This window comes from Puntigrus tetrazona, chromosome 8, assembly GCF_018831695.1.
Source record: "Puntigrus tetrazona isolate hp1 chromosome 8, ASM1883169v1, whole genome shotgun sequence".
Lineage (NCBI taxonomy): Eukaryota > Metazoa > Chordata > Actinopteri > Cypriniformes > Cyprinidae > Puntigrus > Puntigrus tetrazona.
This window is the reverse complement of record NC_056706.1, coordinates 6,548,657-6,576,324: the sequence shown is the minus strand read 5'-3', so window position 1 is coordinate 6,576,324 and position 27,668 is coordinate 6,548,657. Positions and strand designations below refer to the sequence as shown.

At 37.3% G+C, this 27,668-nt stretch overlaps 1 protein-coding gene across 3 annotated transcripts; it reads right to left on the bottom strand.

The window, feature by feature from the left end:
• Position 1: 1 nt before the first annotated feature.
• itgb4 (integrin, beta 4) lies at positions 2-26,160 on the bottom strand. 3 transcript variants are annotated; one of them, XM_043247851.1, is made up of 42 exons: positions 26,092-26,160; positions 21,201-21,285; positions 20,164-20,246; positions 19,962-20,060; positions 19,672-19,876; positions 18,917-19,013; positions 18,672-18,843; positions 18,269-18,532; positions 18,056-18,145; positions 17,848-17,970; positions 17,311-17,478; positions 17,154-17,230; positions 16,856-17,058; positions 16,612-16,715; positions 14,973-15,068; positions 14,746-14,875; positions 14,516-14,641; positions 14,204-14,310; positions 13,607-13,640; positions 13,312-13,506; positions 12,854-12,957; positions 12,678-12,736; positions 12,516-12,539; positions 11,767-11,915; positions 11,471-11,650; positions 11,141-11,289; positions 10,494-10,701; positions 10,093-10,413; positions 9,767-9,927; positions 9,155-9,335; positions 8,565-8,702; positions 8,289-8,471; positions 8,051-8,185; positions 5,953-6,114; positions 4,776-4,937; positions 4,407-4,520; positions 3,672-3,821; positions 2,929-3,117; positions 2,635-2,790; positions 2,342-2,503; positions 2,042-2,149; positions 2-982 (listed from the first exon to the last, which is right to left on the bottom strand). In XM_043247851.1, the coding sequence occupies exons 2-42, from the start codon at positions 21,277-21,279 to the stop codon at positions 843-845; spliced, it is 5,787 nt and encodes a 1,928-aa protein (XP_043103786.1). In that variant the 5' UTR covers positions 21,280-21,285; positions 26,092-26,160; the 3' UTR covers positions 2-842. The 3 variants fall into 3 exon arrangements, with proteins under 3 accessions (XP_043103786.1, XP_043103785.1, XP_043103787.1); XM_043247850.1 differs by lacking the exon at positions 26,092-26,160 and adding an exon at positions 23,342-23,798; XM_043247852.1 differs by lacking the exons at positions 4,407-4,520; positions 26,092-26,160 and adding an exon at positions 23,342-23,794.
• Between the last annotated feature and the right edge of the window lie 1,508 nt (positions 26,161-27,668).

Here is a 27,668-nt window from a genome sequence, read left to right as displayed (position 1 = left end):
GTCGACTGTGGTAGGATGATTTATTGGCGGTGAACTAATATGCAGTGAGACATTTTGCATACTACATGCTACGGCTTGAATATGATGGCAAAATGCAATTTTAATAAAAAAAAACTCTAAAAAAGATATTTTTCCCAAGTCAAAAGTACCATACAAATTATCAAAGGCGGTAAAAATATAATCCAAGGGTACATCGGAGTGAGATTGGTAATATTTTCCATATTGCCAGTAGTTGTACAAACCTGCCAGGCTTTATCTAAAATGCAGCCACAGGCCTGAAGTTACAACAGCACATCTTGCAACCAGGCAGTAAAAAAAACCAAACCTCAGTAACATATTTACAGTCTTAAGAATCAAGTCCATATGTATGTGCTCGTGTGTTGCAACATTATTATGCAAGTAAGTAAAAAAAACAACGATTTAGGAGGAAAGCGACGAAAGACGAGGCACACTCGATACGAAAATACATATCGAAATAACTTGATACATCTCGAAAGCAACATATAAACAAACCTGCCGAATTCAAACCTCGTCAGAACGAACACAGTCGAGCTCAAAAGAGCAAACACGACTGTATCCCACGCTACATGAAACATGGATTGATGCCAACAGTTTGAACGAATACCTGCGTGGAAGTGATAACACTAAAAGGTTTTAAGTCTTTACATTCAACCAAACAACAAGACTTGGGTCTTTACGAGCAATGATCTGAGGAATCCAAGCGCTCAGCTGTTTTCGTGCTCACCATATGTTGTGCACGTTGGCCTGTGAACGTTTCTAGCGTGACTTTAGGGTGTTTTGGTACTGCTGCTCTGCCGTGCTGAAAGCAAAGGGAAGTTAAATTAGGCCTCGTAGTACTGTCTCTCCATCTTCTTAGTGACGGTGCTGCTAGACATCACCCCTCTCTGCACCATCTCCACCTGCCGTGTGACGGTGCCGCCCGACTCTGTGATCTGCCTGCTCGACATCATCATCATCCCGTCTGTGAGAAATACAGATATGATGAGCATAACACTTATGTTTCAATAAAGTCTGCAATTTAGTCACCTGACATAGAAATATAAGGAAATGAAATAAAAAAAATGTAAGATGTTATCATACACAACTTACTGTGCTACTCCCATAACTGCTAGATGATTGATATATCACCAATATAAATGCATATATTAAATATTTTATAATATCACTTTTTATTTTAGAATAATATTAAGGTAACACTTTAGGTATAGAGGCAGATTCTTACCAACAACTAGTTACTGGTTATCTAGTTACTGGTTATTAGCATGCCTGTTGTTAACATATTGGCTGTTTATTGGCTATTTTTGCAGACTATTTTTGTTATTTATATACTAAAAATGACCTTGTATATTAAAGGTATAAAGCACCTTTGTATTTATGAATTGTATTTAGTTACCACTTGAAACCAAGTAACTAAATACATTTTTAAAAACATTTTAGTTCATATTCATGGTGTCTCAAAATAGCACAGTTTAGTGCACTTAGATGATATTAAGTTTATTTTAATAAGTACTAAAGAATAATTTTTAGTATATTAAGTACAAAATTAGTGCATGACAATAGAGCGCTTTTATTATATTATGGAAGTGTTTTAGTTTTTTACCTGAGTAAGCACATATGACCATATTCTACATTCCTAATCATAAACTTAACAACTACAGTATTAACTATTAATAAGCAGCAAATTAAGAGTTTATTGAGGCAATTTTTGTGAAAGTTTGACCAATATTATTTATATAGGTCTATTTTACTCCAAATAATTAAACATAAATAATAAGTTAAATCGATAATTAAAATTTCTCATGAAAACAATGTGAACATTTATTTAAAATAAAAGATTTTGTTAGATAATATTGAACTAAATTTTATACATTTTTTTATTTATAAATATAAAATATTTTTAGCTATATTTAGGAAGAAATCTAATTTACTCCAAAGAATAAATGTTCATTTTAATGAATTCAACCGAAGAGGAACAAACTCTTAAATTGTGAATTTTGGAAGATGTTGTGTGTGTTGTTACCTGGAGACACAAAGGGTTCTGAGAACATGGTGTGTGAAGTAATCTCTGTCGGCAGGTTGAACACCTCTCTCTTTGTGACTGAATGACTGCTGTATTGAGACATGGAGCCTGAGGAGGGTCAGAAAAGAAGAAGACATAAGATAGAAAACAATGCATTTCCTAGTTAAACAAAAATACAGGCAAATGCAAATTAATTGAACCATAGTATTTTATATTATTGAATCATTAAACAGTTAACAGTGAGACACACATCATAAAAAAGAACACACTATCTTATCACTTTATCAATGTCCAGCATACCTCCATCTTGGGATTCAATAGTGATAATGCCCTCTCGCTCCGGTCCAAAGCCCTGCGTGGTCTGGGCTTGAACTTTGAACTTGTATGGCATGTTTTCTTTCAGGTCAGACACAGTCAAAGACGTTGCAGCGTTGCCATTCACTTGGAAGGAGCGAAGATCTCCTGCAAGGACAACAAAATGAAGAGTCTTAACAAGGAAGCTAAAGAACGGGTTGTTGTGACTGCGAATTTTGTTGATTCGAAGTTCAGATATGTCAAATGCCATAAAGAGAATAAAGAGGGCGGTGCCTGACCTCCACCGTGCAGCTGTTCGCAGGTAACCACGTAGCCCAGGATGTCTCCGTTGGGTTTGCGAGGTTTCTCCCAGCTCAGCTGCAGCGTGTCTGGACTTAAAGCTGTGAAGATCAAAGGTCCTGGAGCGCTGGGAGTGCTGAGTGTGAATGGAGATCCTGAATGACAGCACACACACGTGTGTTTTAGTAAATAAAGTGTTATTATTTAATGAAGATTTCAGGATAGTTGCCACTGTTAATGCTGGCATTAGTTGCTTTGCCCTCTGCTTTGCTCTTGCCCTTCAGGGCTCCCACCTGGCATTGGGCTCAGTGGACTCTTGGGGTCGACAGCAGACTCAATGGTGATGACTCCCTCTCTCTCAGGACCCCAGCCCTCTCGACTCTGGGCCTTCACTTTGAAGATGTAGGAGTGGTTGGGCAGGAGATCCTGAACCACCACAGAGTTCTGAGCAGGATTGTGCACTTCAATACGCTTTACTTCACCTATAAGGAAAATGAAAGACAATAAAATATTATATATTAAACAGGCACCATCTGTCGTTATGCACATCTCATATACAGTATTTAAAAATAGACAAATAAAAAAATACATAAAAAAATTAAAGCATATAACATACATTCATATACATCTGTGTATCTATCTATCTATCTATATAGAGATGAATATTGATTATTAATTACACTATATAATCACTAAATATACTAAAATAAAGTTAGAATGCTGTGAATGGCAATAAAAGATATTTTAAAAAAATCAAAGAAATTCTTCTTAAAAAAAAAAAAAATATATATATATATATATATATATATATATATATATATATATATATATATATATATATATATATATATATATATATATATATATATATATATATATACATATACATTTTTTAAAGAAGAATTTCTTAGATTTTTAAAAGTATATATATATATATATATATATATATATATATATATATATATATATATATATATATATATATATGACTGTATATAATATGAATATGTGACAAAGAAGGTTTAACATGGGTCACCTCCATTGAGTAGCTGGTACAGGACGCAGTAACCCAGTACATCGGTCTCACAGTGGGGCTCCTGCCAGCTCACTTTCAGGGCCGTGGGCCCCAGGGCAGAGAACACCAGTCTGCTGGGAGTCTCAGGAACACCCGGGTTGAAGCGAGAGTCTGAAGGCACAAGCAGTGCAGACGGTAAAATGTCAAACCACAGAGCAGACATATTTAATTTTGCAGCCACAAATTGTTTTATTGGTTCAGCACCGGGGAAACAGCAGGGAATTTGCTGAGGTGTGTCAGTCTGTAAGTAAGTAAAAGCAGATATGCTTCAATCTTAACTACTGAACACTTTTCAGTAGTATGGCAGTAGCTCAGCTGCTTCTAAAAGAGTTTAAACAGATAACAAGCTAATTCTCACAACTGTTTAAAATGAAATGATTTTGATGTCTTGCCAGGTGAGCTAATGAAATAGTCAAATATGCAAATAAACAATGCAGGATTTTTAAGATATTATCATTCAGACAAAGAAGTATATAAACCAGTTTTAAAAAAGATTGACTAATTTATTTGGCTCCCTGAACTGCAATTTGGCTTTGACATATTTTATGATATGTATAATAATATTATTATGATTAATTAAAATGTTCAAAGCTGTCGGTAATGTGCGTTAATAAATATTCTAGATTTGATTTAGTTTTATTTAATTTGCTTTTACCCTCTCCTAACGCACTGCTGGTTGTTTCCGGGTTCACTCACCCTGAAGCACACTATCCAGGTTCTGCAGTGCATCGTTGATATCTTCAGACTGAGTACGAGCTCTGGAGCTCAAGCTGTAGCTGGTAGTTGTACTCTGGCTGAAGCTAGAGACCCCTGAGAGACAGCCAAGCCACGGCAGGGTGGGGTACGGCAGGGCGTGGCGGGAAAGGGTTGGCAGACAGCCGTCGCATGACGAGAAAACAGCAGGAGAAAAGTGTAGAGAGAAGACAAATGGCATAAGGGGGAGAAAAAGAAGAGCAGGTTTGAAGCGAGAGTGAGCCAAGGATTCTTGCCAAAAGCTGCACCTTGCGAGGCATTGTATCAAATTTCATGGGCTTTGTGCATGCAGATCTATCAGGTTTCATTTACCTAAGCTGTCCAAAAGTCCACCAGACAGGTTTCCCATGACGATAGAATCCCTCACACCATCACCTTCTGTGTAGTGCCTGTTCTCAGAGCGCTTCCTCAGGATCACCTCCTCTTTGAGAAGTCCACCGTCCCTAAAATCATATCTGTGTGTGGTTGAGCCTCCTGATCGTAACGAAAAACAACGATTGGTTAATGAGCTATGGAGACAATTGATTCAAACGTTTGTTTACTAGTGTTGCCAATTTAAATAAAAAGTTTGTGTTTTATATGTGTGTGTGTGTGTACTGTGCATTTATATGGGGTTCATTGGAAAATGTTTTTTCTTGTGCATTCAAATTAATCTCAATCAAACTGCAGGTTGGGTTATTTTGATGAGGTTAATAACTAAACAATACAGCTAACTATAACAATGAATCATTTATTCACTGTCATGTCATTCTAAACCAATATAAATGTCTTACTTTCATGGAACACAAAAACATATGTTTTGAATAATGTACTTGCTGCTCTTTTCCAATAAAGGTAGACCAGAAAGAAAATACAAAAATGAGGGGCGAAAAAAGTGCCTTAAACTTTAAAAAAAAAAAGTGATAAAAGTGATGCAAATGACACTTATCCAATTTTCTTCTGAAGCCATACAATTGCTTTGTGTGAACAACACTTTTTTACTTTAGATCATCTGTGTATTTTTAAGATTTAAAAAATATTTTTAAATACATTTGAAATCCAGGCATTATTTATTTGGTGATACAATAAAAACAGTAATATTTAAAAATGGTTTTACATTTAAAATAAATGTTTTCTTTTTTAATATATTTTAATTCAAGTTAAAGTGCAAGATCTTGAACTTTTTCTCTTGATCTTTTTTTATTAGCTTAATGCATTCTTGCTGAATATTTGATAATGCATTCTTGCTGAATAATAATTGTTTTTTTTTTTATTTGGAATATAACCCATTATAGAGTGCACATACACTACTTTAATGACAGTTTTGTGGTGTATATTTAAAACTTGACATTCATTGATCATCCTAGGTACATTATATAGTAAGACATTTTGTGTTGTGTTCCACAAAAAACAAATACAGGTTTGAAATGAAATGAGGATGACTAATTTAAATTTAAAGATTTAATTAAGATTTAAAATCTTTAAATCAACTACTTTTTTCTTTTTATACCTTTGCCTGAAATGTATGTTGTGGTGCTGCTGTGATTGGTCACACCAGCTCGGGGCGTTGAATGGCTGTATGTGGATGAGGAAGAGCTGACATTGCGGGATAGGGAACCGCTTCCTCCTGGGAACAGGAAATTCTGGTCCCACTTTCCATTTACAAACTGATCTGTAATAACATACAGGAGAGAAGACGATATCACGATTAGCACAGCAATATAGCGCATTAAAATTCACAGTTGAAGTTAGCGCTCCAAAACAGGGTTTTAACCTGCGCCCCAGAGAAGTGTATCACCTCAACAGACTCAAACTGCAGAACGCCTCTCAATTCAGATGAAGAAACACTTTATTTATGGTAGCGATGAAATTAGCAGTCTATATAAAGATGCCAATTAGCACTCTGATACTCTTGATGCTAATTAGCACTCAAGCGACTTTGCTAGCAGAGCTTTGGGTTGACGTTGGGTGTAGAGGCATGCTGGCGGCCAGGGACAGGTCTTCACCTTGTGGCAGGGTCTGTGCATGATTATCGATGGCATCTGTGGCCGGGCTCAGGCGGCGGGGGATGATGTCAGCAGGCAGTTTCCAGGACACTTTACGGAGATCCAGGTCCGAACCGACTAGCTGGACATGCTTCCAGCGTGAGCCTTCGGTAATCATGTGGGGAAGCAAGCAAGGCACAGAGGATGTGTGTGCTGTCCGTGCTAACTTAATTCACCCAAAATGGAAAATTCTGCCATTAATTATCCCTTTTTAAAACCCCTAACTTTCTTGAATACTAAAGGAGATGGTAGGCAACACTTTGAAAAGGCAAAGCATTGTGGCTACAAAGCTCCAAAAAAAGCATTTTTGTGAAATAAATTAAAGTTAATTTCTTGTTTATTCGTTAAAGGTATATATGGTAGTTTTTTTATGCAATTTTTAAAGCACCCATCCCAATTTCTCTGATATTTATGGAAAAGATACAAATCTCCTTCTGTAAATTTTGACAGAATTTTTATATTTGGGTGAACTGTTCCTTCATTAACTACAGCTAGGCAAAGAAGGAAAGAAGAAAAGGTGGGAAGCTGATGTCTTCTGAGCCCATCCATGATGCTAGCAATGCTTAGCCGAGGAAACAGTCTGACCATTCTTGCCAAATGAGAGCCAAAAGAGCGAAAGGTTTACATTCCTGAACGCTGCACAAACAATAAGTTCAACTTCCATAGAGCCCAGTCACCCAGTTTTACAAAGCCATAATGAAAGAAACCGACATTGTTCCATGGCAAAGGCAAGTGATTTTGGGGTCTTCAGGTGAATAAAAAGAGCCTTTCGTTTTCAACAGAAGTTGCATACGAATGATGTAAAGACATCATCCTGGTACGCTGCAGACGTAGGCAGACCATGGCCATCTCACTGCTATTGACGAGTAGTTTCTACAGGTCAGCATAGCATGAAAAAGCTTTTTGAATGCTTGAAACCTACATGTTCAGGCATGCAATACAGACAAGCATTGATATGCTTAAAAAACATAAGTCTTTCCAAACTATCCCTGATGAGAATGCTATATGGTGTCCCCTTTACCAAGAGTTGCACGGCCAACCAGTTAACCCTGGTTTATCCAGTTTATCCTGGTCATTTCAGCAAGGATGTGCAGAAAACACACTACTGTTAGAGTTTGGGTCCAGCAAGATTTTAATGTTTTTGAATAAAGCCTCTTATGCTTACAGTAAAACAGTATAATATTATTTAAAATAACAGTTTACAGTTTAATTAATTTATTCCTATGATGGCAAAGCTGATTTTTTGGCAGCCATTATTCCAGTCTTTAGTGTTGCATGATCCTTTAGAAATGATTCTTAGAAGCTGATTTGGCACCTAATCAAGAAACATTTCTTTTGAAAATGATTGTGCTGTGTAAAATTATTGTGAAAACTCTGATAGACATTTTTCTGGACCTTCTAATGTTTTGTAATATTATGGAACCTTTTTTGTCGCTTTTGAAGAATTTGATCCCTGCTTATTTAAAATATTAAATTCTTTCTTACTGACCCCAAACAGTGAACAGTGGTGTACATTGACATCAATGTGCTGCAACAGTGCATCACATCACAAAAGATACCCACCATCAGTCAGATCTGTGACGCTAGGCCTCTGGCTACTCGTTGGAGATCGCAGTACTTCATTACTGTACATCAGATAGCTGTCATATTCTTCGCCGGCTTCTGCATCCACAATTGGAATGTCGGGAATGATGGGAACTGTAAGATTGATATAAACCGGAACAAATACCAAAATCAATTCACAGTCAGCACAATAGCTGATTACACAATTGCTCGGTCCAATTCCATCCCAGATGCTTACTTGACATGGGTCTGGTAGGTTGTGTAGCCAGGTTGATTGTGGCGTCTCTGTACGGGCCCCAGCCCACCTTATTGCGAGCACGCACTTTGTAACAGTAGGTCTGAGAAGGCTGCAGGTTCTCGATGAGCAGCATGCGCTTTTTAGGGTTGTCGATCATCACCTTCTTAGTAGGTCCTATAGGCTCTGAGCAGAGAAAGAAATATGTGCAATCAGAGGAGCACTAAATATTACACTACTGACACACAGATTCTATAAACGGCCTTTTGGGACTCGTACTCTTGCCCTCGTCGATGGGTGTGTAGATAACTTCATATGAGGTTATGACACCATTCGTCTCTGCAGGCTCCGCCCAGCTGACCTGAGTGACAGTGGGGCTGATGACATTGAAAGCCAGGCGACCAGGTTCACCAGGTACTAGAGGGGTAAAATAATGCACATGGTCATGTTTGTGAGAAAGAAACTTCAAAAAAGCATCAACAGCTAAGAAAGTTCTCACATGAATGCTTCTTAAAAAACTTCTTAAAAAACAATAAAAATTTCAAATTAGAACAAACACAATGTTCAGAGTATATTGGTGAGTATATTGATATTGGTGTTAAACATTAAACCATTGTTTAGATTTTTTTTATAATAATAAAAATCATTTAATCCAGTAAGAAAACAGACAATTAAAACTGAATGTGGCTGCTGAATGCAACGCATTGAACGAACAACATTCACAAAGTAAAAATGAGCATAGTTCCTTTTTAAAACTAGGCTATTTAAAAGTGGAAGAAAGTAAAAAAAAACTCAAGAAAACTCAAACTCAAACCATGGTGATACGAATATTATCGGTGTTTAGAACCTAAGTTTAGAGATTGACTTACCATCCTCTAGGGTCTGACATTGGATGACATCACTGTAATTGCCATCTCCGAGTGCATTGTAGCCACATACACGCATCTCATAGTCGCAGTATGGGTAGAGATTAATCAGCTCAGCTTGAGGAGTCTTTACATCCAGCACCTCAGCGTCAGCCTCAGGGTCTCCATAAATCCAGTACTTCACCTACAAAAACAGCAGATCACAGCTCAAATTACATATTTAACAGCATCCTTAACAGCTTTCTTAGCTAAACTGTTTTAATGAAATATTAATTTCATTAAATGCAACTTTACAAGTCGTTTAATGTTTAACACCAGAAAGCCCATTTCAAAGCAGAAATGGGCTGGGACTAAAAAGAGCATGCACACACACACACACACACATATTAGTTAATGCTGTATAATTATTGAAACTTTTCCAGATTTTCACATCTCTATCTAATCAGTAACAGGATTAGTGATCAGAGACAGATGTTTTGCATAATCGATGGACATATTCACTCATGAGACATGTTTTGTATAATAACAGACTGCACACACTAAATAATACAACAACTAATGCTAATAACTAATTTTATAATGTGTTATATGACATTATCATCTTATGTGACCTACCTTGTAACCATTGGCATTTGTACTTGGGTTCCAGTTCAAACGGATGTTTTTAGGACCAGAAGCAACAGCTTTGATGTTGGTTGGGGAGTAAAGGCGTCCTCCAGGAGATGTGGCTGAAAGATTAACGCGCTCCACTTTCTGGGCATCCATTTTCACATCCCCTGAAATGACATAATGCAAATATTTAATAACACTCAACAAGTGCAGATTACTGGAGGGTTCATTTTTCCCATAAAATAAAGTAAAAAAACAATAAATCATTTTGGATTTAGAGTTGAATGCAAACAAAGACCCTGATACTGACTCTAAACTGCCTATTTTCTCACCTCTACCATCGATGACGTTCACCACTGAGGTTTTTTTCTCTCCAATGATTGCATTGCTGCTTGGGTCAAACAGTTCCAGTTGGAAGGTCTCAGGTGTGACGGGAGATGGATATGAACGAGGGTCAATGATGATGTTTTTTTCCGTCTCGCCAGGAGCAAATTTGAGAGGACTGGAGAGGTCAAAGCGTGAGGCTTTGTTTGTGCGCCAGTACACAGTGGCTGGACCCTCCTGGTTTCGAGTGCGTACCACAGGGATGGAGTAAAGTGGGTCGGTTGTATTGAAAGTTTGAGTACTCTTCTTAAACATCACAACACTGGGTTCTATGAGGAAATATGAGACAATTCAAATTTAGGTTAATAGCAACAAATGACACTTTTAAATCCGTAAGCCTGGCACATACCTGGTTTATCTGCGATGGTGATAGTGGTGCGTGGGTAGCGGCCCAGTTTAGCGCCTTGCCGTGGGTTACTCAGATCCATCACAAACTGTTTGACCTGTTTGTCCTCCAGCAGTCCGTCTCCCTCCCCAAGCTCTAAGAGTTTCACCGGGACTGTTTTCTGCGTTTCGCCTGGTGCATAACTCAAGTCTCCATCAACTGAGATATAGTCCTACAAAGAGATCAATCAGTCAAACAAATAAGAATGACTTCAATATGTCTTTTTCTCTGTATATTACGGGTGGAATGATACATGTATTCATCAAGGTACAGATAGAGGCAGACATGCTGATCTTTGGTTCACTGTATTTTATTTTGATAAAATACCTACTGCGCTGTCAAGTCAGCAATGCTGAAATTGATGTGTGTACCGGCGCAATCACTTCAATTGTTTTGTCAATTGTATTATTGTCTGTTCAAAATTAAACGAAAAGGGTTTAACGCGGCTCTGGTGCAACAGAAAAACGCTTGAACTGAGGTATATACTGTTGTGTACCGTTCCACCACCAAATCTCTGTTGTGGTTTCATTTTATTAGACAAAACCTAATAACTTCAATCAAATGTAAATACAGAACGTTTAGTGAAACTCAAGTTGTAAAGTATATTTTACCTTCTTGTCTTTGCCAGTGAGGTCACGGGTACAGTATGTGACCTGGGTCCGTCCATCCTCTATGATCTCACGACTGATCGGGATATTGGCCACACCATCCTGACGGCTGTAGGTGTAGGACGGCTGCAGGAAGGTGAAGATGCTCCTAGCTATATGAGAATAAAAAGAATTATAATCTTGCCAATTTAATACCCACTTAAAAATGTATATCAGAAAATGCTTGATTTTTAAGAACATTCTTCACTATTTTGGCTGAAAAAAAATGCCAATGTGGTAAGAAAACGCATTCTCTGTAAACAAGTTGTCTTTTATTATTTCAACTCATCTTACCATGTTCCTTAATCACGGTGATGTTGACATGATCTTTGCCGATCTTCGCAATTCCTACTGGCACGTCAACGGCTTGAACAAGCAGCTCTTTCTTTTCATCATCCTCATCTTTGATAAAGAGGGGAACCCGAACATCCACTGACTCCACACCTTCCTGAAACTCCACAGCCCCTGCCGCTTCTACGAGACAGACAAGAACATGGATGCAAAAACAGTTAATTTACATAACAAACCCAAAACACAGACGACACACTGCAATATAAGTGTAATTAAAGGTCTGTGCAGGGTGTCTGTACCTCTGTCTGTAGCTACAGTGTAGTAGCCTGGAACCACTTTCAGATCCTGGAAGTTTCCAGCCTGAACCTGTTTATCTGTCAATTTCACAATATCTGGGTAACTGGCACGAGGGGCAGATAAAACCGTGTCTACAATTGTGTTGTTCTGTCTGTGGATGCAAATAAGGAGGATTATTGTTTGTAGTATTATTTGTAGTAAGTTTACAAATCTGTAAATCTAACAAAGAAATATCCATTTCATATTTCACCCCAGTAAAACAGAAATATTGCTAAATATTATTACAATTATTATATTTTATATTATATTATTACAATTAGTATTTTATTGCATTTTAAAATGTAATTTATTCCTGTGATGATGAAGCTGAATTTTCAGCAGCCATTCCTTGAGTCTTCAATGTCACATGATCCTTCAGAAATCATTTTAGTATTCTTATAATACCAAGATTGGTAACATTTTATTTTACAGCTACAGTTTTCATTACTTGCTCATTAGCGAGCATATTTCTTATTAGTGTTAATTAAGCGCATATTTATACATGACCTTATTCTACATGCCTAATCCTATCTAATACCTAAACTTAACAACTACCTTACTAACTATTAATGAACAGCAAATTAAGAATTTATAGAATGAAAATGCATAGTTAATAGTTAGCAAGTGTTACCTAGTATAGTGAGATTTACCCTAATCAGTAAAAATGACATACAGTATTTTGTCAATGCTATCTCGGTTGTAGCTACTGTACCTCTTTCCAGAATTTCTTTGTGTCCTGAGGGAGAAGAAAAAGAGTAAAACAGTACATTCAGACACATGTGAAATTTTGAGACTCGTCCAATACTTCAGGAAAAACATGCCCACAAGGCACAGCCACGTCAATTTTAATGAGTCACCGAGAGTTACTTCTCACCTGAATCGAGTCTTTTGCACTCTCTGTGCGCCAGGGATCTGCAGGAACACGTCGTTGAGCTGTTTATGAAAATAAAGAGAGATTAGCAGTCAGACATGACGGTTCATGTGAGAGAAGATGTGTCTTGGTTTTTTGGGGGTGGGGTGGGGAAGCATCACACATTTATAAGCACTTACATTGTCCTCAACTTCTCGCCTGAGCATGTCTGTGTCCCGGGCCTCGGGGTTGGATAAAGTTTCTGAATATTGTCGGTTCAGACGAAGAGAGACAGGGTACTGGACTACAAAGAAAAAAAAAAGATTAAAGAATATGAATGCAAGCACATGTTAAAAAATACATGTTACCAAAAAAAGGGATAATACATCCAAAAGTTAAAATTCTGGCACGATTTACTGTCCATGTACTGTCATTGCAAACATGCATGACTTTCTTTCATCTGTGGATGTTTTGGACACCACTGACTTGTACAGAAACATTTAGCAAAACACCTTTTTTCTATTGTTCCACTATGGAAAGTAAGTCACCCACGTTTGGAAAATGACGAATTTAGATTTTGGATTGAACTGCTACTTTAATATTGAACCCTGTCGCACTAGATGACTAGACAGCTAGTTGAATCTCCGTCTAGACTCACTGGTCTCTTTGGGGTTGGGTTTGATTTGGTTCTGTGGGTGGTTTGGTCCACGATGAACATTGTCTGTCACTTTCCAGCGCACAATGTCTGTGCTTTTGGGCGGGCCGGTGCGCACCATTGGGGTGTCCAAATGATCAGAGGTCAACAAAGACTGGCGTAGCATGTAGTGATCTTCTTTAAATCCCACCATACGTCCTGTCAATCACAGACGACATTAAAAAACCAAACAGTAAATCTGTTAATGCTGATCTCAGTATAGTGTATCTGAGGTTTGATAGATGAAAAAGATGATTACCTCTGCCACAGCATGGGAGAAGAGCAAGACATGCCTGTTGGGGACAGACAGCAAACATTAATCATTTGAGCTTTAACATTTCTAAACTACATTGTAACCAGTCACACAAAACATGTTTTAAACTGCAAGGAACCTATGGTTTCAAACAAAGAAATAAAAAATGCTGTATAACACAACAGAATCAAAGCCATTTAGAACATATTTGATGTGCATATAGATAACGAGACAAGCAACATGACATCTTGTTTTTTTTTAAATCATATATCACTGCCTCCAATAAAATCTTGAAAGTTCTGTTCCACTTAACTGTATAATACACATCAAGCATGTTCGGGTTTGGCTGTATTTTTTTCCTTTGTGCAGTATTTTCAGTTCCTTATGTTGTGCATGCTGTGTATTAAATCGGTGTTTTCTCCCTTTCTCTTTTTTTTCTTCTCTTTTCCTTTCTTTACTGAGCTATAGTTTACTAAATCTGACAAAACGTCCTTTTTAGGATTTGTGGGTACACGCTGATTTTGAAAATGTATTAAAATTGAAAAAAATCTAAACAACACAAAACAAAAAATAAAAATAAATGTGTATATGTGCATTATCTACCTGGCAACAGGCACAGTATTTCCAGCAGCAGAGCAAAAGCAAACCAAGCAATAGCATCAGAAACATAATGAGAGGAATCAACCACAGGAAACCTGCAGGTGGACAGTCTGATAAACAGAGAAACAATCAGTTCATTTAACTCTAATATGCATTACTCACCACACTCTTGTTCAAGAACTATAATTTGTATGAATTAATATAGAAATATATGAAAAATTATTTTAAATGAACTTATAGGTCCAACCAAATGCTGCATAAATCATGTAACTTTTAGCATATAAAAAGTACAATTAATATTTATGCATATCTTACCTTGCTTTTTCTTAACTAGGATGTGGTGTTCTTTGTCTGTGATGTTTAATGGATAATTCACAGTGTAGTAATATGTGCAGTCGTTATCTTCATCACGGAAACTGCATGACTCTATTACGTTTTTATCTGTGGTCACAAGTAAATCAATTCATCATTTTTTCAGTCATTCATAAACACATCCACGAGCATAGCTACGTCTTTTAATATAAAACTAAGATCTGATGCAGTACCTTCTTCGAGCTCTTCCACCATGACAATTTTAAATGAGCATTCATCACATTTCTTTCCTTTTCTCTCGCCGGTGTCCCAGGCCTGGCACTGAACACAGCTCCTCTTGGCTTCACACATTCCCAATTGTTTCTGCATTATGAAAGACGGTGGGAGTTGGTATAAGTAAGCAATAACAGGGAATACAGATAGACACACACACACACACACACACACATCACAGTCATACCTGGAAGTCTGCTTCACAAGTGGTGCTCAGTGGAAGTCCGGAGTGTTCACATTCACAACGACCGCATTTACATTTACCACGGCCATTACAGATGCCCTACAAAAGAGAAGAACACTTTTATTATACACAGAACTGTGTTTTTCTGGACGCATGTCAAAACTGAGTGGAGGGAATAGGTCTCTGACTGTCAACAGTTCTGTGACAAACGGGTCTCAGAATTATGCTGTGATTTCGAGAAAACAGATTGCCAACACTGGTATCAAATCACTCAAAATTCTATGGAGAAACATTATTTTCAATGTCGAAGTACTTGATGAATTTTAACTACCAGCATCTATTAGCAAATGAGAGCAACTACATAAATGCAATTAAATATAATAGTAAATATTCATATAACACATTATATATAGATGGTTGTGCCCTTTTTATTTTATTTTTGTTTTGATTAAAAAATTTTGTTGAAAAATAATGCCAAAATACATAAGCACAAAATATGTAATTTTGAAAAAAGCAAATACTGACATACTTGGGGACATCTTTTAGTTGAACATACAATTTGATGTAGGGATGTTCATTTTAACCACTTAACAGTTAACCGACCGGTAAGAATTTTGACCGATTAATACAATTTAAAAGTCATTTATTTATTTCAGTAATGTATCTAATTCTTTTAAAAGGTTTGCTGCATGATTATAATGCGCTACTCATGGCCTATGTAAAAATGCTTTTTTTTTTTTTTTTAGAAAAAGAATATATTATAAACATTGTAAACATAGGCTATTTTAATTTCTTCTGTTCCACAACAAACTCTTATAATTTATCAGTATTAAAAAAAAAAATAAGAAGCTATAGCTAGCCTATATAAATGACAAGTCAAAACTAATTAATTTAGGCTAAAACGATACTGATACTAATGTTAGCTCTCATTCGACACAAAATCAAATGTTTCCATATTTGCGATGTATTTGAATGCCATATTAATTGATTAGGTTATTAGGTTATGTAGGCTACTTCACTCGCTTTCCAGTATTTCAGGGACGCCTGAAGAATTTCTTCCAATTTTTTTCAGATGTCGATGTTTGAATAATTTAGCCTTCTCAAATCATGAGCATGGTCAAGCACATCACAATATTATTTTAAATGTTTAACCTACATAAATGTGAGTTGTTAGACATATATCACCAGAAGCGGAAGCTTCTAGTTAATAGCTTCTAGCGGTAGACATAGTTAATGGCATGCCTGGTTGAGTCGACACAAATACAGAACATATTAGTGCTTATCCTTTCTAATTTACTTCAATTCTAATTTCAAATAATCTTGTTGGTCATTGGTTAATAATCAGCAAACGGGTGTCAAAATAACCAAAATGAACATCCCTAGTTTGATGTTCATATGAATTTAAAGAATTTTTTAAATCTCTCCAAGGCTTCATATTACTACATTACTATCTATTATTAAAATCTTAAAATTACTATCTATTTTTAAAATCCAGTTTATTCCTGTAATGCCAATCTGAATTTTCAGCAGTCGTTTAAATTAAAGCATCAATTGTTAATAAAAGTATTACTTTCTTTAAAAACTCAAAACTGTTGAACAATAGAGTGCTTGCATAGTGACATAATATTTTTGTGAACGTTACCCCTTTTCCGTCAAGACATGATTCGTTGCTGATGGGACATTCACAGGCATCCCCAGTCCATCCCGGTGCACAAACACATCTGCCCATACTACAGCTTCCACGTTCTGTTGTTGTAATAAAAAGTCATGAACCTGGAAACTTAACTACGACAACACCTCAAATCATGTCTTCAACTGACATTATCAAATTACAGTACTGCCTGTTATTTCTAAACTTTGTGGTATATAAAATCGAAACAACTAACCATTACAGAGAAATCCACCAAATCTCTGGCACTGAGATTTGTCATACTGGCAGAACGGTCCTTCAAACTGGTTTGGGTTGTAGCACACACAGGTCCCACACATGCAGTCTCCTCTTCCTGAGCAAGGCTCGGACTTTCCGGGTGCGATGCACATGGCAGAATCTGTGGAGGCCCCCGCTGAACAGTTACAGAAAGGGCCTAACCTACGAAAGGCATTGCATAGACAAGAAGCATGGTTATGGACTGCAATATAGTCGGCACAACCAAAGGTGTCAAAAGACATACAAATTAATACTACCATCCATCATAACACTGGCATTTCCCACAGATAAGATCTCCATGGCTGTTACAGCGCACTGCATTTTTAACTGGGGTCTGACGGTCAAGTAGAAACAGAAGTGTAAGATTTTAAATGATCGCACAGAACAGGAGAAGGATTATGAAGGGGCACTCACATTTTCGCAGTCACATGTATAGCAGAGCACTTCAGCATTGATTTTGAAGGCAGAGCTAAAGGTGGTTGGTTTAACTCTTAAGGTTCCTGCCCGGTCTGCCAGGTTGGCATTACACACATGCTGCTCTCCAACCTGATTAAGAGCCTTTAGACGGACTCTAAATTTACCCTTTACAGAGAGAAAACTTAAATCAGTGTATTTATAAAAAGGTTTTTACATTTGAAAGCAAAATTGTGTTTAAATAGCAGAAATAAAAGATTGTTTTAAATTTATTGCACCTATTTTCTGTAAAATTTTAGTAAATTACATTGCAAATTTCAATAATTAAATAGGAAATAAAAGACATTTTAAATTTATTTCAAAATATATTCATAAAAACTGAAAAGCACTGCAAACAAACAAATAAATAAAAAAATCTGAACTGATTTTTTAAATCCGTATTCGATAATCATTATTTTCCTTCCTTCTGAAAAGAAGGCAAGTGCACGAGAGACTACATTTGAAGTTCACTATTAAAAAGAAGTCAAAGGCACTCACAGTTTCACCTGGATTGATTTTGAAATTGCCAAACTCAGAAAAAGTGCCGGACTGAGACAATATCTTAGCTTCCACCGCTTTTGGTCTGTCTTCGGCGCGGATACTGATCTTGGAACGAATACTCTGTTAAAAAAAATCATGGTTCAAAAGAGTTACATGCCATTTGAAAAAAAACTCAGCTATTTATTTGGTGTGAAAATAAATTTACCTGAAAAGCTTTTTCTAAAATGTTCAAGATGTTAGAGGAATCTTCTTGCAACTGTCCCAGCTCAGCAATAGGGAAGTATTCAGAAAGTTTCTACACACAAAGGAAAACAAAACGTCACATATTTTTATATAATTTTTATTCATATTGTGGTCTCTGAGAACTTTGAAATGGATACAAAACGCATGCAAAATATGTTTTTAAAGGCGTACAAACCTCATAGTAAGAGTAGGAGTGGTTAGTAACTGCAAAGATTGGAATGATGTTATGTTTCACCAGAAGTCGCACTAGGGTAGGTATAGATGGGTAGTCTTGACGAATATCATGTGTGTAATTTCCATCTGTAGTCAGGTGGCATTGCTCATCATTACGATTTAAGATCCCAGCAAGCACATTGGCACCGTCTGCCTCATAATGGAAAGCCGATTCGGTGGAAAAGACCAGCAGGTGAGTGCTGTCTTTCCTCCAGCCAATTTGCTCCTGTGAAAATGGTAAACTAGTTTTACTCTAACAGTAAGAAGTAAGTTACCGTACTGTACAATGCTGTAAATGTCAAGCATTTTTCACTTCTGTCCACCAAAATAACTTCTTAAAAATAGTCAAAATAGTCTCTCAAGACCTGGCAGACAGCAGTCTGTAAGATGGCATCAAAACCCCCCTCAGGGGCATCCAGGTTGCCAGATATGCGCTCTCGCTGGAGCTTCTGTCTAAAGGTGTTTATGTTGCTGGTTAGACTGATGACATTACGGAATGAAAACGGAGGGTCACTGTTGGCCCAAGGCTCTGCTAATCTGTAAGAGGAAACACATATATAAGGAGCGTGCGCAGACAATGACAAACTGTATAACGGTGTATTATTCTTACTTGGCTGGTCTCATGTCTGTCTGAGGCTCGGTGACTTTGTCTACAAACTTGCCAAATCCGATGGTGTAATCGTCAGAGAGTTGGCCAACAAGCTGAGCTGCATAAGGAGAAATCAGACAATGAATGAATATTAAAATATTGCAAAACAAACAATTTTCTACTCATGAGTGAGGCACCCAACCCTAGTTTGCCCATGGGGTATAATTTCAAAAATTGGCTTCAAAAACAGCAAGACAGTGCGCAATAGATTCAGAGAGGATCTCAAAATACGTATTTAAAAATGAACTTGACCCACCAACTAAAAAATGCAATACTTATGGCTCAAGATGAAAAACTTGAGACATGGCACATCAGCCAATGTAAAAATAGCTAGCCATGTTGCAGTGTAGCACGATACTCAAGACATATTTTACAATGGATCTTATAATATGGGAATAAATAATACATAATTCTTACGAGTCTTAATTTTTCTTGTTAATTTTAGTGGTTGCATCACCCTTTGCGATGTTTGGACTAGGCTGGATGATACAGCTAAAAATGTTTTTGGTTATACATACATATACATACATGTTATGATGAGAACAAACTGTTGCATCATAGTTCCAGTTTAAAGTTAGTCGCATCGAAAATGACCAACTCTACCATCATGCTAACTACTGTAGTTCATTGCAAAACTTACAATTGTGCTCATCATCACCCAGCCCAATTTACAATGGTTACCAGCCCAGATATGCTACACCACCCTCCTCGCTCACCCAACTGGTCTCCCATCCTCTTCAGGTTGTCCAGATCATCAGACATAGAGTTAGAAAAGTCCATGAGGATGTAGAGGTCCAGAAGGCCACGGGCTGGTTCAAACACCTCCATCTCCACCTCCTTCTCCTCCCCGGGGAGAAGCGTCATCTTCATCAGCTGGGGAGCCACTTGAGAGTACTTCAGTGCCTTATTGATTTGCAAATTCTGAAAAAACACAAACGCATAAACAATCAATTCCATGATATGGATATGTAACTAAAGCAAGGGAGAGGATTCTGATAAAACAAACCTCTTCAATTTTCTGACTGCTCTCAATTGATACCATACGACTACTACATTTACGGGCCTCTAAGTTTGCCTTCAGGTCACAACGCTCATACTCGAAAAGCTGAAAGAGAAAAAACAGATACAAATAAATGCGATGACACAGCTACAATAACTATATATACAACATCAATTCTTTCTTCAGCATAAGGATCAGTGAGTTTCACCTCATCGGGGCAGTAAGCACATTCTGCGCCAATCCGGATACATTCTGAGCAGGTTTTCGCCCTGGCAGCAGTACAGTGGTTCACTATGTAACACAAAAAGCATAGTCTTCTTAAGATTATATATTTGGGAAACCTTTGAATGCATTAAAATACAACATTTAAACATAAAACAAATGATATTAGAGACTTCCTGCAAACTATCATTTTTCTGAGCCTTTTTTGCTAGAACCAACTGTTCATTTTTAGTGAATGCACCTGTATAAAGTCAGTTTTCCTAAAGTTCACACCAAAACTCTTAAAAATAGAACCAACCAAAAAAAGGTTTAATCTACAACCTAATAAACGTCTTTTGCTTGAAAGGTGAATTTATGCTATAACACTTGGGCTGATTATTATTATTCGATGCATTGTCTTTATATATTTTGTAAATATACACTAGTGATGTTAAATGAATAATTACATCCAAATGAAAAGTTTATCTTTACATAATATATGGCTTTGTACTGTGTTTATTAATAATGTGTGTGTGTGTATATATATATATATATATAATACACATATATATATATAAAACACACATATATATTATGAAAGTATTTACATTTAAATACATCTATATATTTACTTTTTAATATTTCATATTATATGTAAATACATTTAACATATAAACATAACATGTGTTTATTAAATATATACATGCAAGTGTTCGTATTCATATATACATGAACATACACAGCATGCACAAATATATTATGTAAAGAAAAACATTTATTTTGGATGCGATTAATCGTTGGACAGCACTAATATATATGCAACATTTTACAGCAGGCAAAGCATTTGGACAGTTAAAAAATGTACTTCACTGCAATAGATAATAAAACATCAACCCAAATGTCATCAAATATTTTGGTTGTCATTACTAATTATAGTTAGCAAAAAGTAATCTGGTGTTTTAACTGACTTGGCATTGATTCCTAAGTAAACGTGTTTGTAATTGAGATTTGAGGTTTAAGGGGCTTGAGAGTTGATGTTCCCACCCTCATTAGCATGGCTGGCTGTCACAGCAAACAAGAGAACGTAGATCCCCACAGCGAGACGCAGAGCCCATCCTCCCATTTCAGTCTGAAACGTAAATACAACAATAGCAAGATCACACATTTTACATAAAGTTAAACATGGTGAACAGATGTCACATAGCTTCACATACACACTTAAGGAGACACACACCATAACCGATCATAACCGAACCGACTAATTCAAGGCATGCGAGATATGCCTTGGTAAACACCATAAAACTTTCAGCAAAAACCTCATAATGATCAGACACACTGCAGTGGACATTTACTTGAAATCCACACTTAATCCACATTTATCTGTTCGTGACCATTACACTTTTAGAGACTACTAGTAGTCCATATCTAATCTACAGCAGAATACACCTCGGCTGTAGACTATATCTGTGCTTAAATCACAAAAACAGAAGCAGAAATCTGAACCACCTGCCTGATATCGCTTTCTCTCGCTTTTCACTCTCTCTCTTTCTCCCTGAAAACATCAAATGAAAGTTGAGCCCACTTCACCCCCCATAAATCTGAACTCTGACAGTAAAGAGGAGAAACAGAGCAATGATTCCTCAGGAATTCCTCTCATATCCTCTACAGATGGGCACGGTGAAGAGAAAGACAATGGAAAGTTTGAGAACAACTTTTCATATATAGAGCTATTTGCGCATTACCTTTTGGTTTTATTTTCCTGTAACTGAATTAACTTAATTGATTTTCGATGGTATTCTGCATAACGTATAGCTTTAAATTATCTTTTGTAATTCATTTATAAGTTTAATTCCATATCAATATTTTCTAATTAGAAGCAGAACATATTCTTGCATGCATCAACGCATATACTGTATTAATCAGACAGTGTTTTTTTTAACATTTTTTCATTGTATTCCGAAGCCCTGCAGTTTGTTCTGTTCCACTGAGCTCCAAACAGGACACAAAACACTTTCTCTGAACATCTCTGTACTCATTCTGTGCTGCCTGCTCTTGTTAAATGTGATTTATTGAAATGTATTGCTCGCAGTAGCAGCACGTCATCGCTTAACTGCCTGCAGAATTGCAAAAAAGTTTGTTCTTAAAGTCTGAAACACAAAAAAAACACTACATCACGTGCAGGTTATGTTTACGTACATGTTTTAAATACATGTACTGAATTATGTTAGACTGAAAGAACTGCAAATGTTATACATCTAAAGCTAAACCCCCCCAAAACAATACCCCCCACCACCAAAACAGGATGTTCTAAACATAGTGATGGCATATCCATCAATTTTACATTCACATATAACTGCTCAAGTTCATATTTTGACCAACTTCATTGGAATTTCACTCCAGGATGCAAGAAAACTCAATCATATAACTATCACTGTGACTGAGACCTGGACAGACCTTAGCATGCTATTGTGAACCTACCGGATCTGGCACGTGCTAACCTCGGCTAATAAATATTGTTTAGTCACACACAGATAAAAACAACATTAATCCAGAAGTACCTGATACAAATCCAGTACAGCCTTAGATATTTTGTGCACTCAATATTTTCATGTTTACAAGCTGTTATTCCTTCACAATGCACCTTTTAGCATTTTTAAAACAGTGCCACATTTCTCTGCAAAGATAAATACATACTTGACTAGGTAAATCCATCTGAGAATAATAATGACATCAAAATACTATCAGCAAACATAATAGTCACTACACGCAGAATGATCCGGACACAGATGTGAATTGATAGTCACAGATGCATAACAACACTGAACAGCATTCAAATAAAAATGAACAAGTGAAAATGAATGGCGCTTCAAAGCTTCAGACTCTCTTTTGCAAAAAGGCAAAAACAACCAACAGCCAAACACTCCCATATATTCATAAAGATTTACTGAACACGTTTTAAAAGATGAAAAACAGAAACAGCTGAACAGTAGCGGGGCAGGTTTAAAGACAAAACTGATTCAAAGAATTCTATTCATTTTGCCAGCCACAAACATCAGCTGAAAAACATAACAAACAAAAAGAGACAAGCAAGTAAAGAGGAAAGGGGAAGTACAGAGATAAAAAGAGCTTTACAGAATGCATGCATGACTGTGAGGCTTTACAAAAACATTGTTGATCTCACAAACCTCTTAGTTAGTTGTTTCCCAATCCAAGTCCCAGAGTCCAAACAGAAACAGCAAAGTTCTCTAAAAGAAAATCCTTAATTCTCTCCCTTGTGTCCAATGATTAACCGAAGAGGGAAAAGAACCTGTTTTCCACCTGCGTCTTCACAAATCCAAACAACAGGGAAACTTCTTGTGCTTGCGGAAAAAAGTTCCCTTCCTACCCCTCTTGGGTCTGTGCGAAATCGACTGAATACCCCCCCAGATACAACTTGTGTTTAAGAGTGAATATGTCTGGTCCCTCCTCTCTTGCTCAAGCTGTTCAGGTGGGTTGCAGGCAACACCCTTCCTTTCTTTCTCTGGCTTTGTGAGGTAACAAGGTCGCTCCACCTTTCCCTCTGTCCTTTGCTCGTTCGCTCTCTGCACATTCCTTTAGCAGCACCCTCACCTGTGTAGACTTGAGAATGACAGGTCAGAGCTCCTCCCAGAGAGGGAGAGGAAAAGAGAGTGAGAGAAAGAGAGGAAAAGAGTGAAGAAACTCTGCCCCGGCTGCCCTTGCGCAGGGAGTGTCAGGCAGATATATTGCCTGCAGGGTACAAAGAACCATTGCCGTACTCGTTTCTGCACATGCATAAGCAGGTATACATGAACACGTGCCTCGTCACACTTTAAGACAATGCTAGTTTTGAAAGCGACTGGCTAAACTCAGAGATATGCATGAAAAACAATCTGACAGGCTTCACACACTCAAATGAACCCAAGAGCGCACACAGAGCATTGCCTTTGAAGTCTTTCAAATGTCACTGCCACAAAAATGTGCTCTAATTCAAGAGGGAAAAGAGAAAGTGAGACAGCAACAGAGGAAGTGAGAGATAGAGCAAAATAAATAGGGGAGAGAGAGAGAGAGTGGTAAAAACATGCATTCCTGTGCGGTGGGAACAAAGTAAAAGTTTCCAGAACGACCTCCATTAAAAACTTGACCAGGTCAGTGACCTCATCCAGACCAGCTTAAAGGGAGAGAGGATAAACGAACACATAAAAGATAGATAGATAGATAGATAGATAGATAGATAGATAGATAGATAGATAGATAGATAGATAGATAGATAGATAGATAGATAGATAGATAGATGGTTGGCATGCATAAAATTTTTAGCATAAAGTTTTAGGGTACATCTACCCCTGATCCTACCCATGACGTAGTATATACACACCAAAAAGTTTTTTTGTACTATTTAGTACAAGGTTATGGATGAAAATATTGGGATGGATGGAAGGATAGATAGATAGATAGATAGATAGATAGATAGATAGATAGATAGATAGATAGCCAAAAACAAACAAAAACACACAGGAATAGAGTACAGACACACCATGGCAACGTAAAATCTGGGGAAGCTCATTCCCGCGGGGCAGATGCATAACACTAAACACACAATGAGTCAGAAATAAGGTGTGTCCTTCCCTGAGTAACAATCAGACAGCCTGGCACTCAGCAAAACGTTAGAAAAGGATGCGTGTGGTACACACGAGTACGACCTGTGGAAAAACTTAGCTGCTATTTTTTCACTGCTGGACATCAGAAAAGTTCCAACTGCATTTCCTCACATGCTTGAATGTTCCCCTTGGATATATATATCGGATATATGCGTGTGTATATATGCTATTCTGTAATTCCCTCAATGTTGTGTTGTTTCAAACTCAAAATTTGTAGAATGTTATCAAACCACTTTGATTTCTACTGTATTCTACTTAAATACAGATAAAACCATGGTCCTCATTACCATATGGTTTTTAAAAGAAACATTTATTATATAATGTTATTTATAATTATACAAATACAGAAATATGCATTGTGCCAAGGTTATCTCTTTACATCGTGGCGGAAGTGCCCGTTCCCCTTACTACTCAGTTTTGCCCTTAAGGAAAGAAACGTCTTTTTACTGTATGTTCTGCCAATGTCACACACAATTTCCAAAATAAATATTGTATTCCTCCTTAACAGTCAAGAACATCCCTCTCAGGATTTCCCTTTCCCACCACAAAGAATCACCATGTCAAAATAGTTACCAGTCACTGCTATTGTTACTGATGTAGCCCTGCTAAAAGCATTTCTCATAAAACACAGCACTGAGAAAATAAACGAGTGCATGCCGTTTTAAAAATGCTCAACCTCAAAGAGGTCAAAATGCACCCGAAATTTAGATCACGATTAATTAGTATTGTAATTGACCGTAGATAGCTATCTTGCGGGTCTGCCTACACTAACTAGCAACAAGTGCCGACACAATAAAAACATGCCATGTGTTAGAACTAGTCGCTAACGTTGTTAGGAAACAGTTTATCGAACATATCTGTTCGCTCCTTCGTAGGACATGGTATCCGTGTCTTCTTTAAAAGAAAACGCATGCCTTAATAAAGAAGTGTAAGAAGCTTTCAGAGTCAATTACTGACGACTACGTCCAATTTACAATGGTTACCATGGTAATCTTTCTTGGCAGGATGCACGAATCGTTTACGCCTTAAAAACCTACTGCATGCGCTTCATAAATACATTTCACACCACAGGCTTGCACAAACACTTCTCCTAGACAAATATTGTTTTCTCTCTCAGCGGTCAAAAGCTCAATTTCTGTCAGGCTTTCTCCCGTCGAACCCGACCACCCACGAAGCGTACAGCGTCAGCAAAGAGTTTTAACTCGTATTTAAAACGCGCGCGATATTAAAAACGAGTTTGCGTTGCTCCAGCAAAGTTCTCAAACATTTAAACTCACCTCTTCTGAGAGGAGCTCGCTGTCGTCTGCAGCAGTCAGGCTGTGTCAAAACTCTGCGAGCCCCTAGAAAACATCTGTGGGCATCTTGGGCGCGTTCCGAAGCGCCTCGAATGTTATGTATCATACTTACAAACATTCATGCATTTTTAAATTCACATTTTCCAAGCGCTGGCAAACGCCCTGGACAGCATTACGCATATTTTTGGCAACCGCTCTTTTGTGAGGCGAACGGCTCCGTCATTTACATGATAAAAGATTCCCTCAGAATTTATTACTTTCTTTTGTTATTTGTAATCAAGTCGGATAAATGAAAAGGGGCCTGTGTCTTTGAAAGCAGACCTAGAACTAGAAAATAAGAGGAGTCTCCAAAGAGCTATTCTAGGCTACTAAACCTACCCAAAAATGATTACCACAAAATTGTAAAAGGGCCATATGTCCATAAGCAATATGTTATATGAACGTCCGTTTAATCAAATAATTCTGAAATACAGAAATATTACAATATAAAGTTGATAGCACTGCTTAAAATTCAGTTCTATATCTATATCACGGTACACGACTGTGCAAAGGTCCAGAAGAACTGTGGCAATGTCTCCAAGACACCTGAAGAAACCTTCCTGCAAAGATACAGTACCGTGAAATGCTGTGGCATTTGTGTAAAAATGCTGTAAAGCCAGGATGACTTCAAAATAAAGCCATAAATAGATTTCTATATTAACTTATGTATTTACTAAATCTGATTAACACTTGGTGTGACTACACTTTTTGTTTAAATTAGCTTTTGTCACAGGGACGCTTGCATATAATGTTTATCAGGTAGCGCTGAAGGTTTATTTAAGCGTCTTGGAGACGTTGCCACTGTTCTGTCTTAAGTCTGTCTGAGTTTCTGATTCAGACTGGACGACGTGAGATGAGATCTTTGTGTAGAGCACTAACTGTTGTCAGACTTTTGTTCAAACAACAAAAAACCTCACTGGGTTATTACAATTCTATCCTGACAACTGTCTGGTAAGCCTGGTAAGGGATATGACAATGTTAATGCATTTAGTCTTGGCAGAATGTATCTGCTATTGTTGTATATTATTGCTACTGCTTCTGCCAGCAAGAACTCGCTCGTAAGTAGATATTCCCTACAGACACACCACAAAAAAAAAGACAAATAACTGGCTTAAAACCATACATGCACACACAAAAAACATTTTCATCACTCATTACTGTTCTGCGTAACATGATCCTTCAGAAATCATTTTAATATGCCGTTTTGCTTCTCAAGAAACACTTATCATCAGTGCTGTATTGTTGTAATAACTTATTGTACTAACATCTAAATTAGAAAAACAAATTGTGAGTTCTGACTGTAACACAGGAAGGTTAAAAAAAAAAAAAAAAAGGGGTCAAGCTCTGGGTTTATTGACTGAATCACGATGCATGTTTAAATACTTGGTAGCAACGTTACAATTATGTGCACTGCATGAGTAAACCTTCGTGGCTGGGTTCACAGAAGATCGGTGGAGCCGGGGCCTGTACAGGGTGTGTCTTCAATCTGAGTCACCCTGACGCACAGTCAGCACATACTG

What these genes read in the sequence shown, in the direction of transcription:
- itgb4 (XM_043247851.1), bottom strand. Translation starts at nt 21,279, where the DNA reads ATGGGAGGATGGGCTCTGCGTCTCGCTGTGGGGATCTACGTTCTCTTG. An exon ending in GTACCAGCTACTCAATGGAG is followed by an intron (nt 3,118 to 3,671) that starts GTGACCCATGTT and finishes TTTTCCTTATAG; the next exon opens with GTGAAGTAAAGCGTATTGAA. An exon ending in CGAACAGCTGCACGGTGGAG is followed by an intron (nt 2,504 to 2,634) that starts GTCAGGCACCGC and finishes TTGTCCTTGCAG; the next exon opens with GAGATCTTCGCTCCTTCCAA.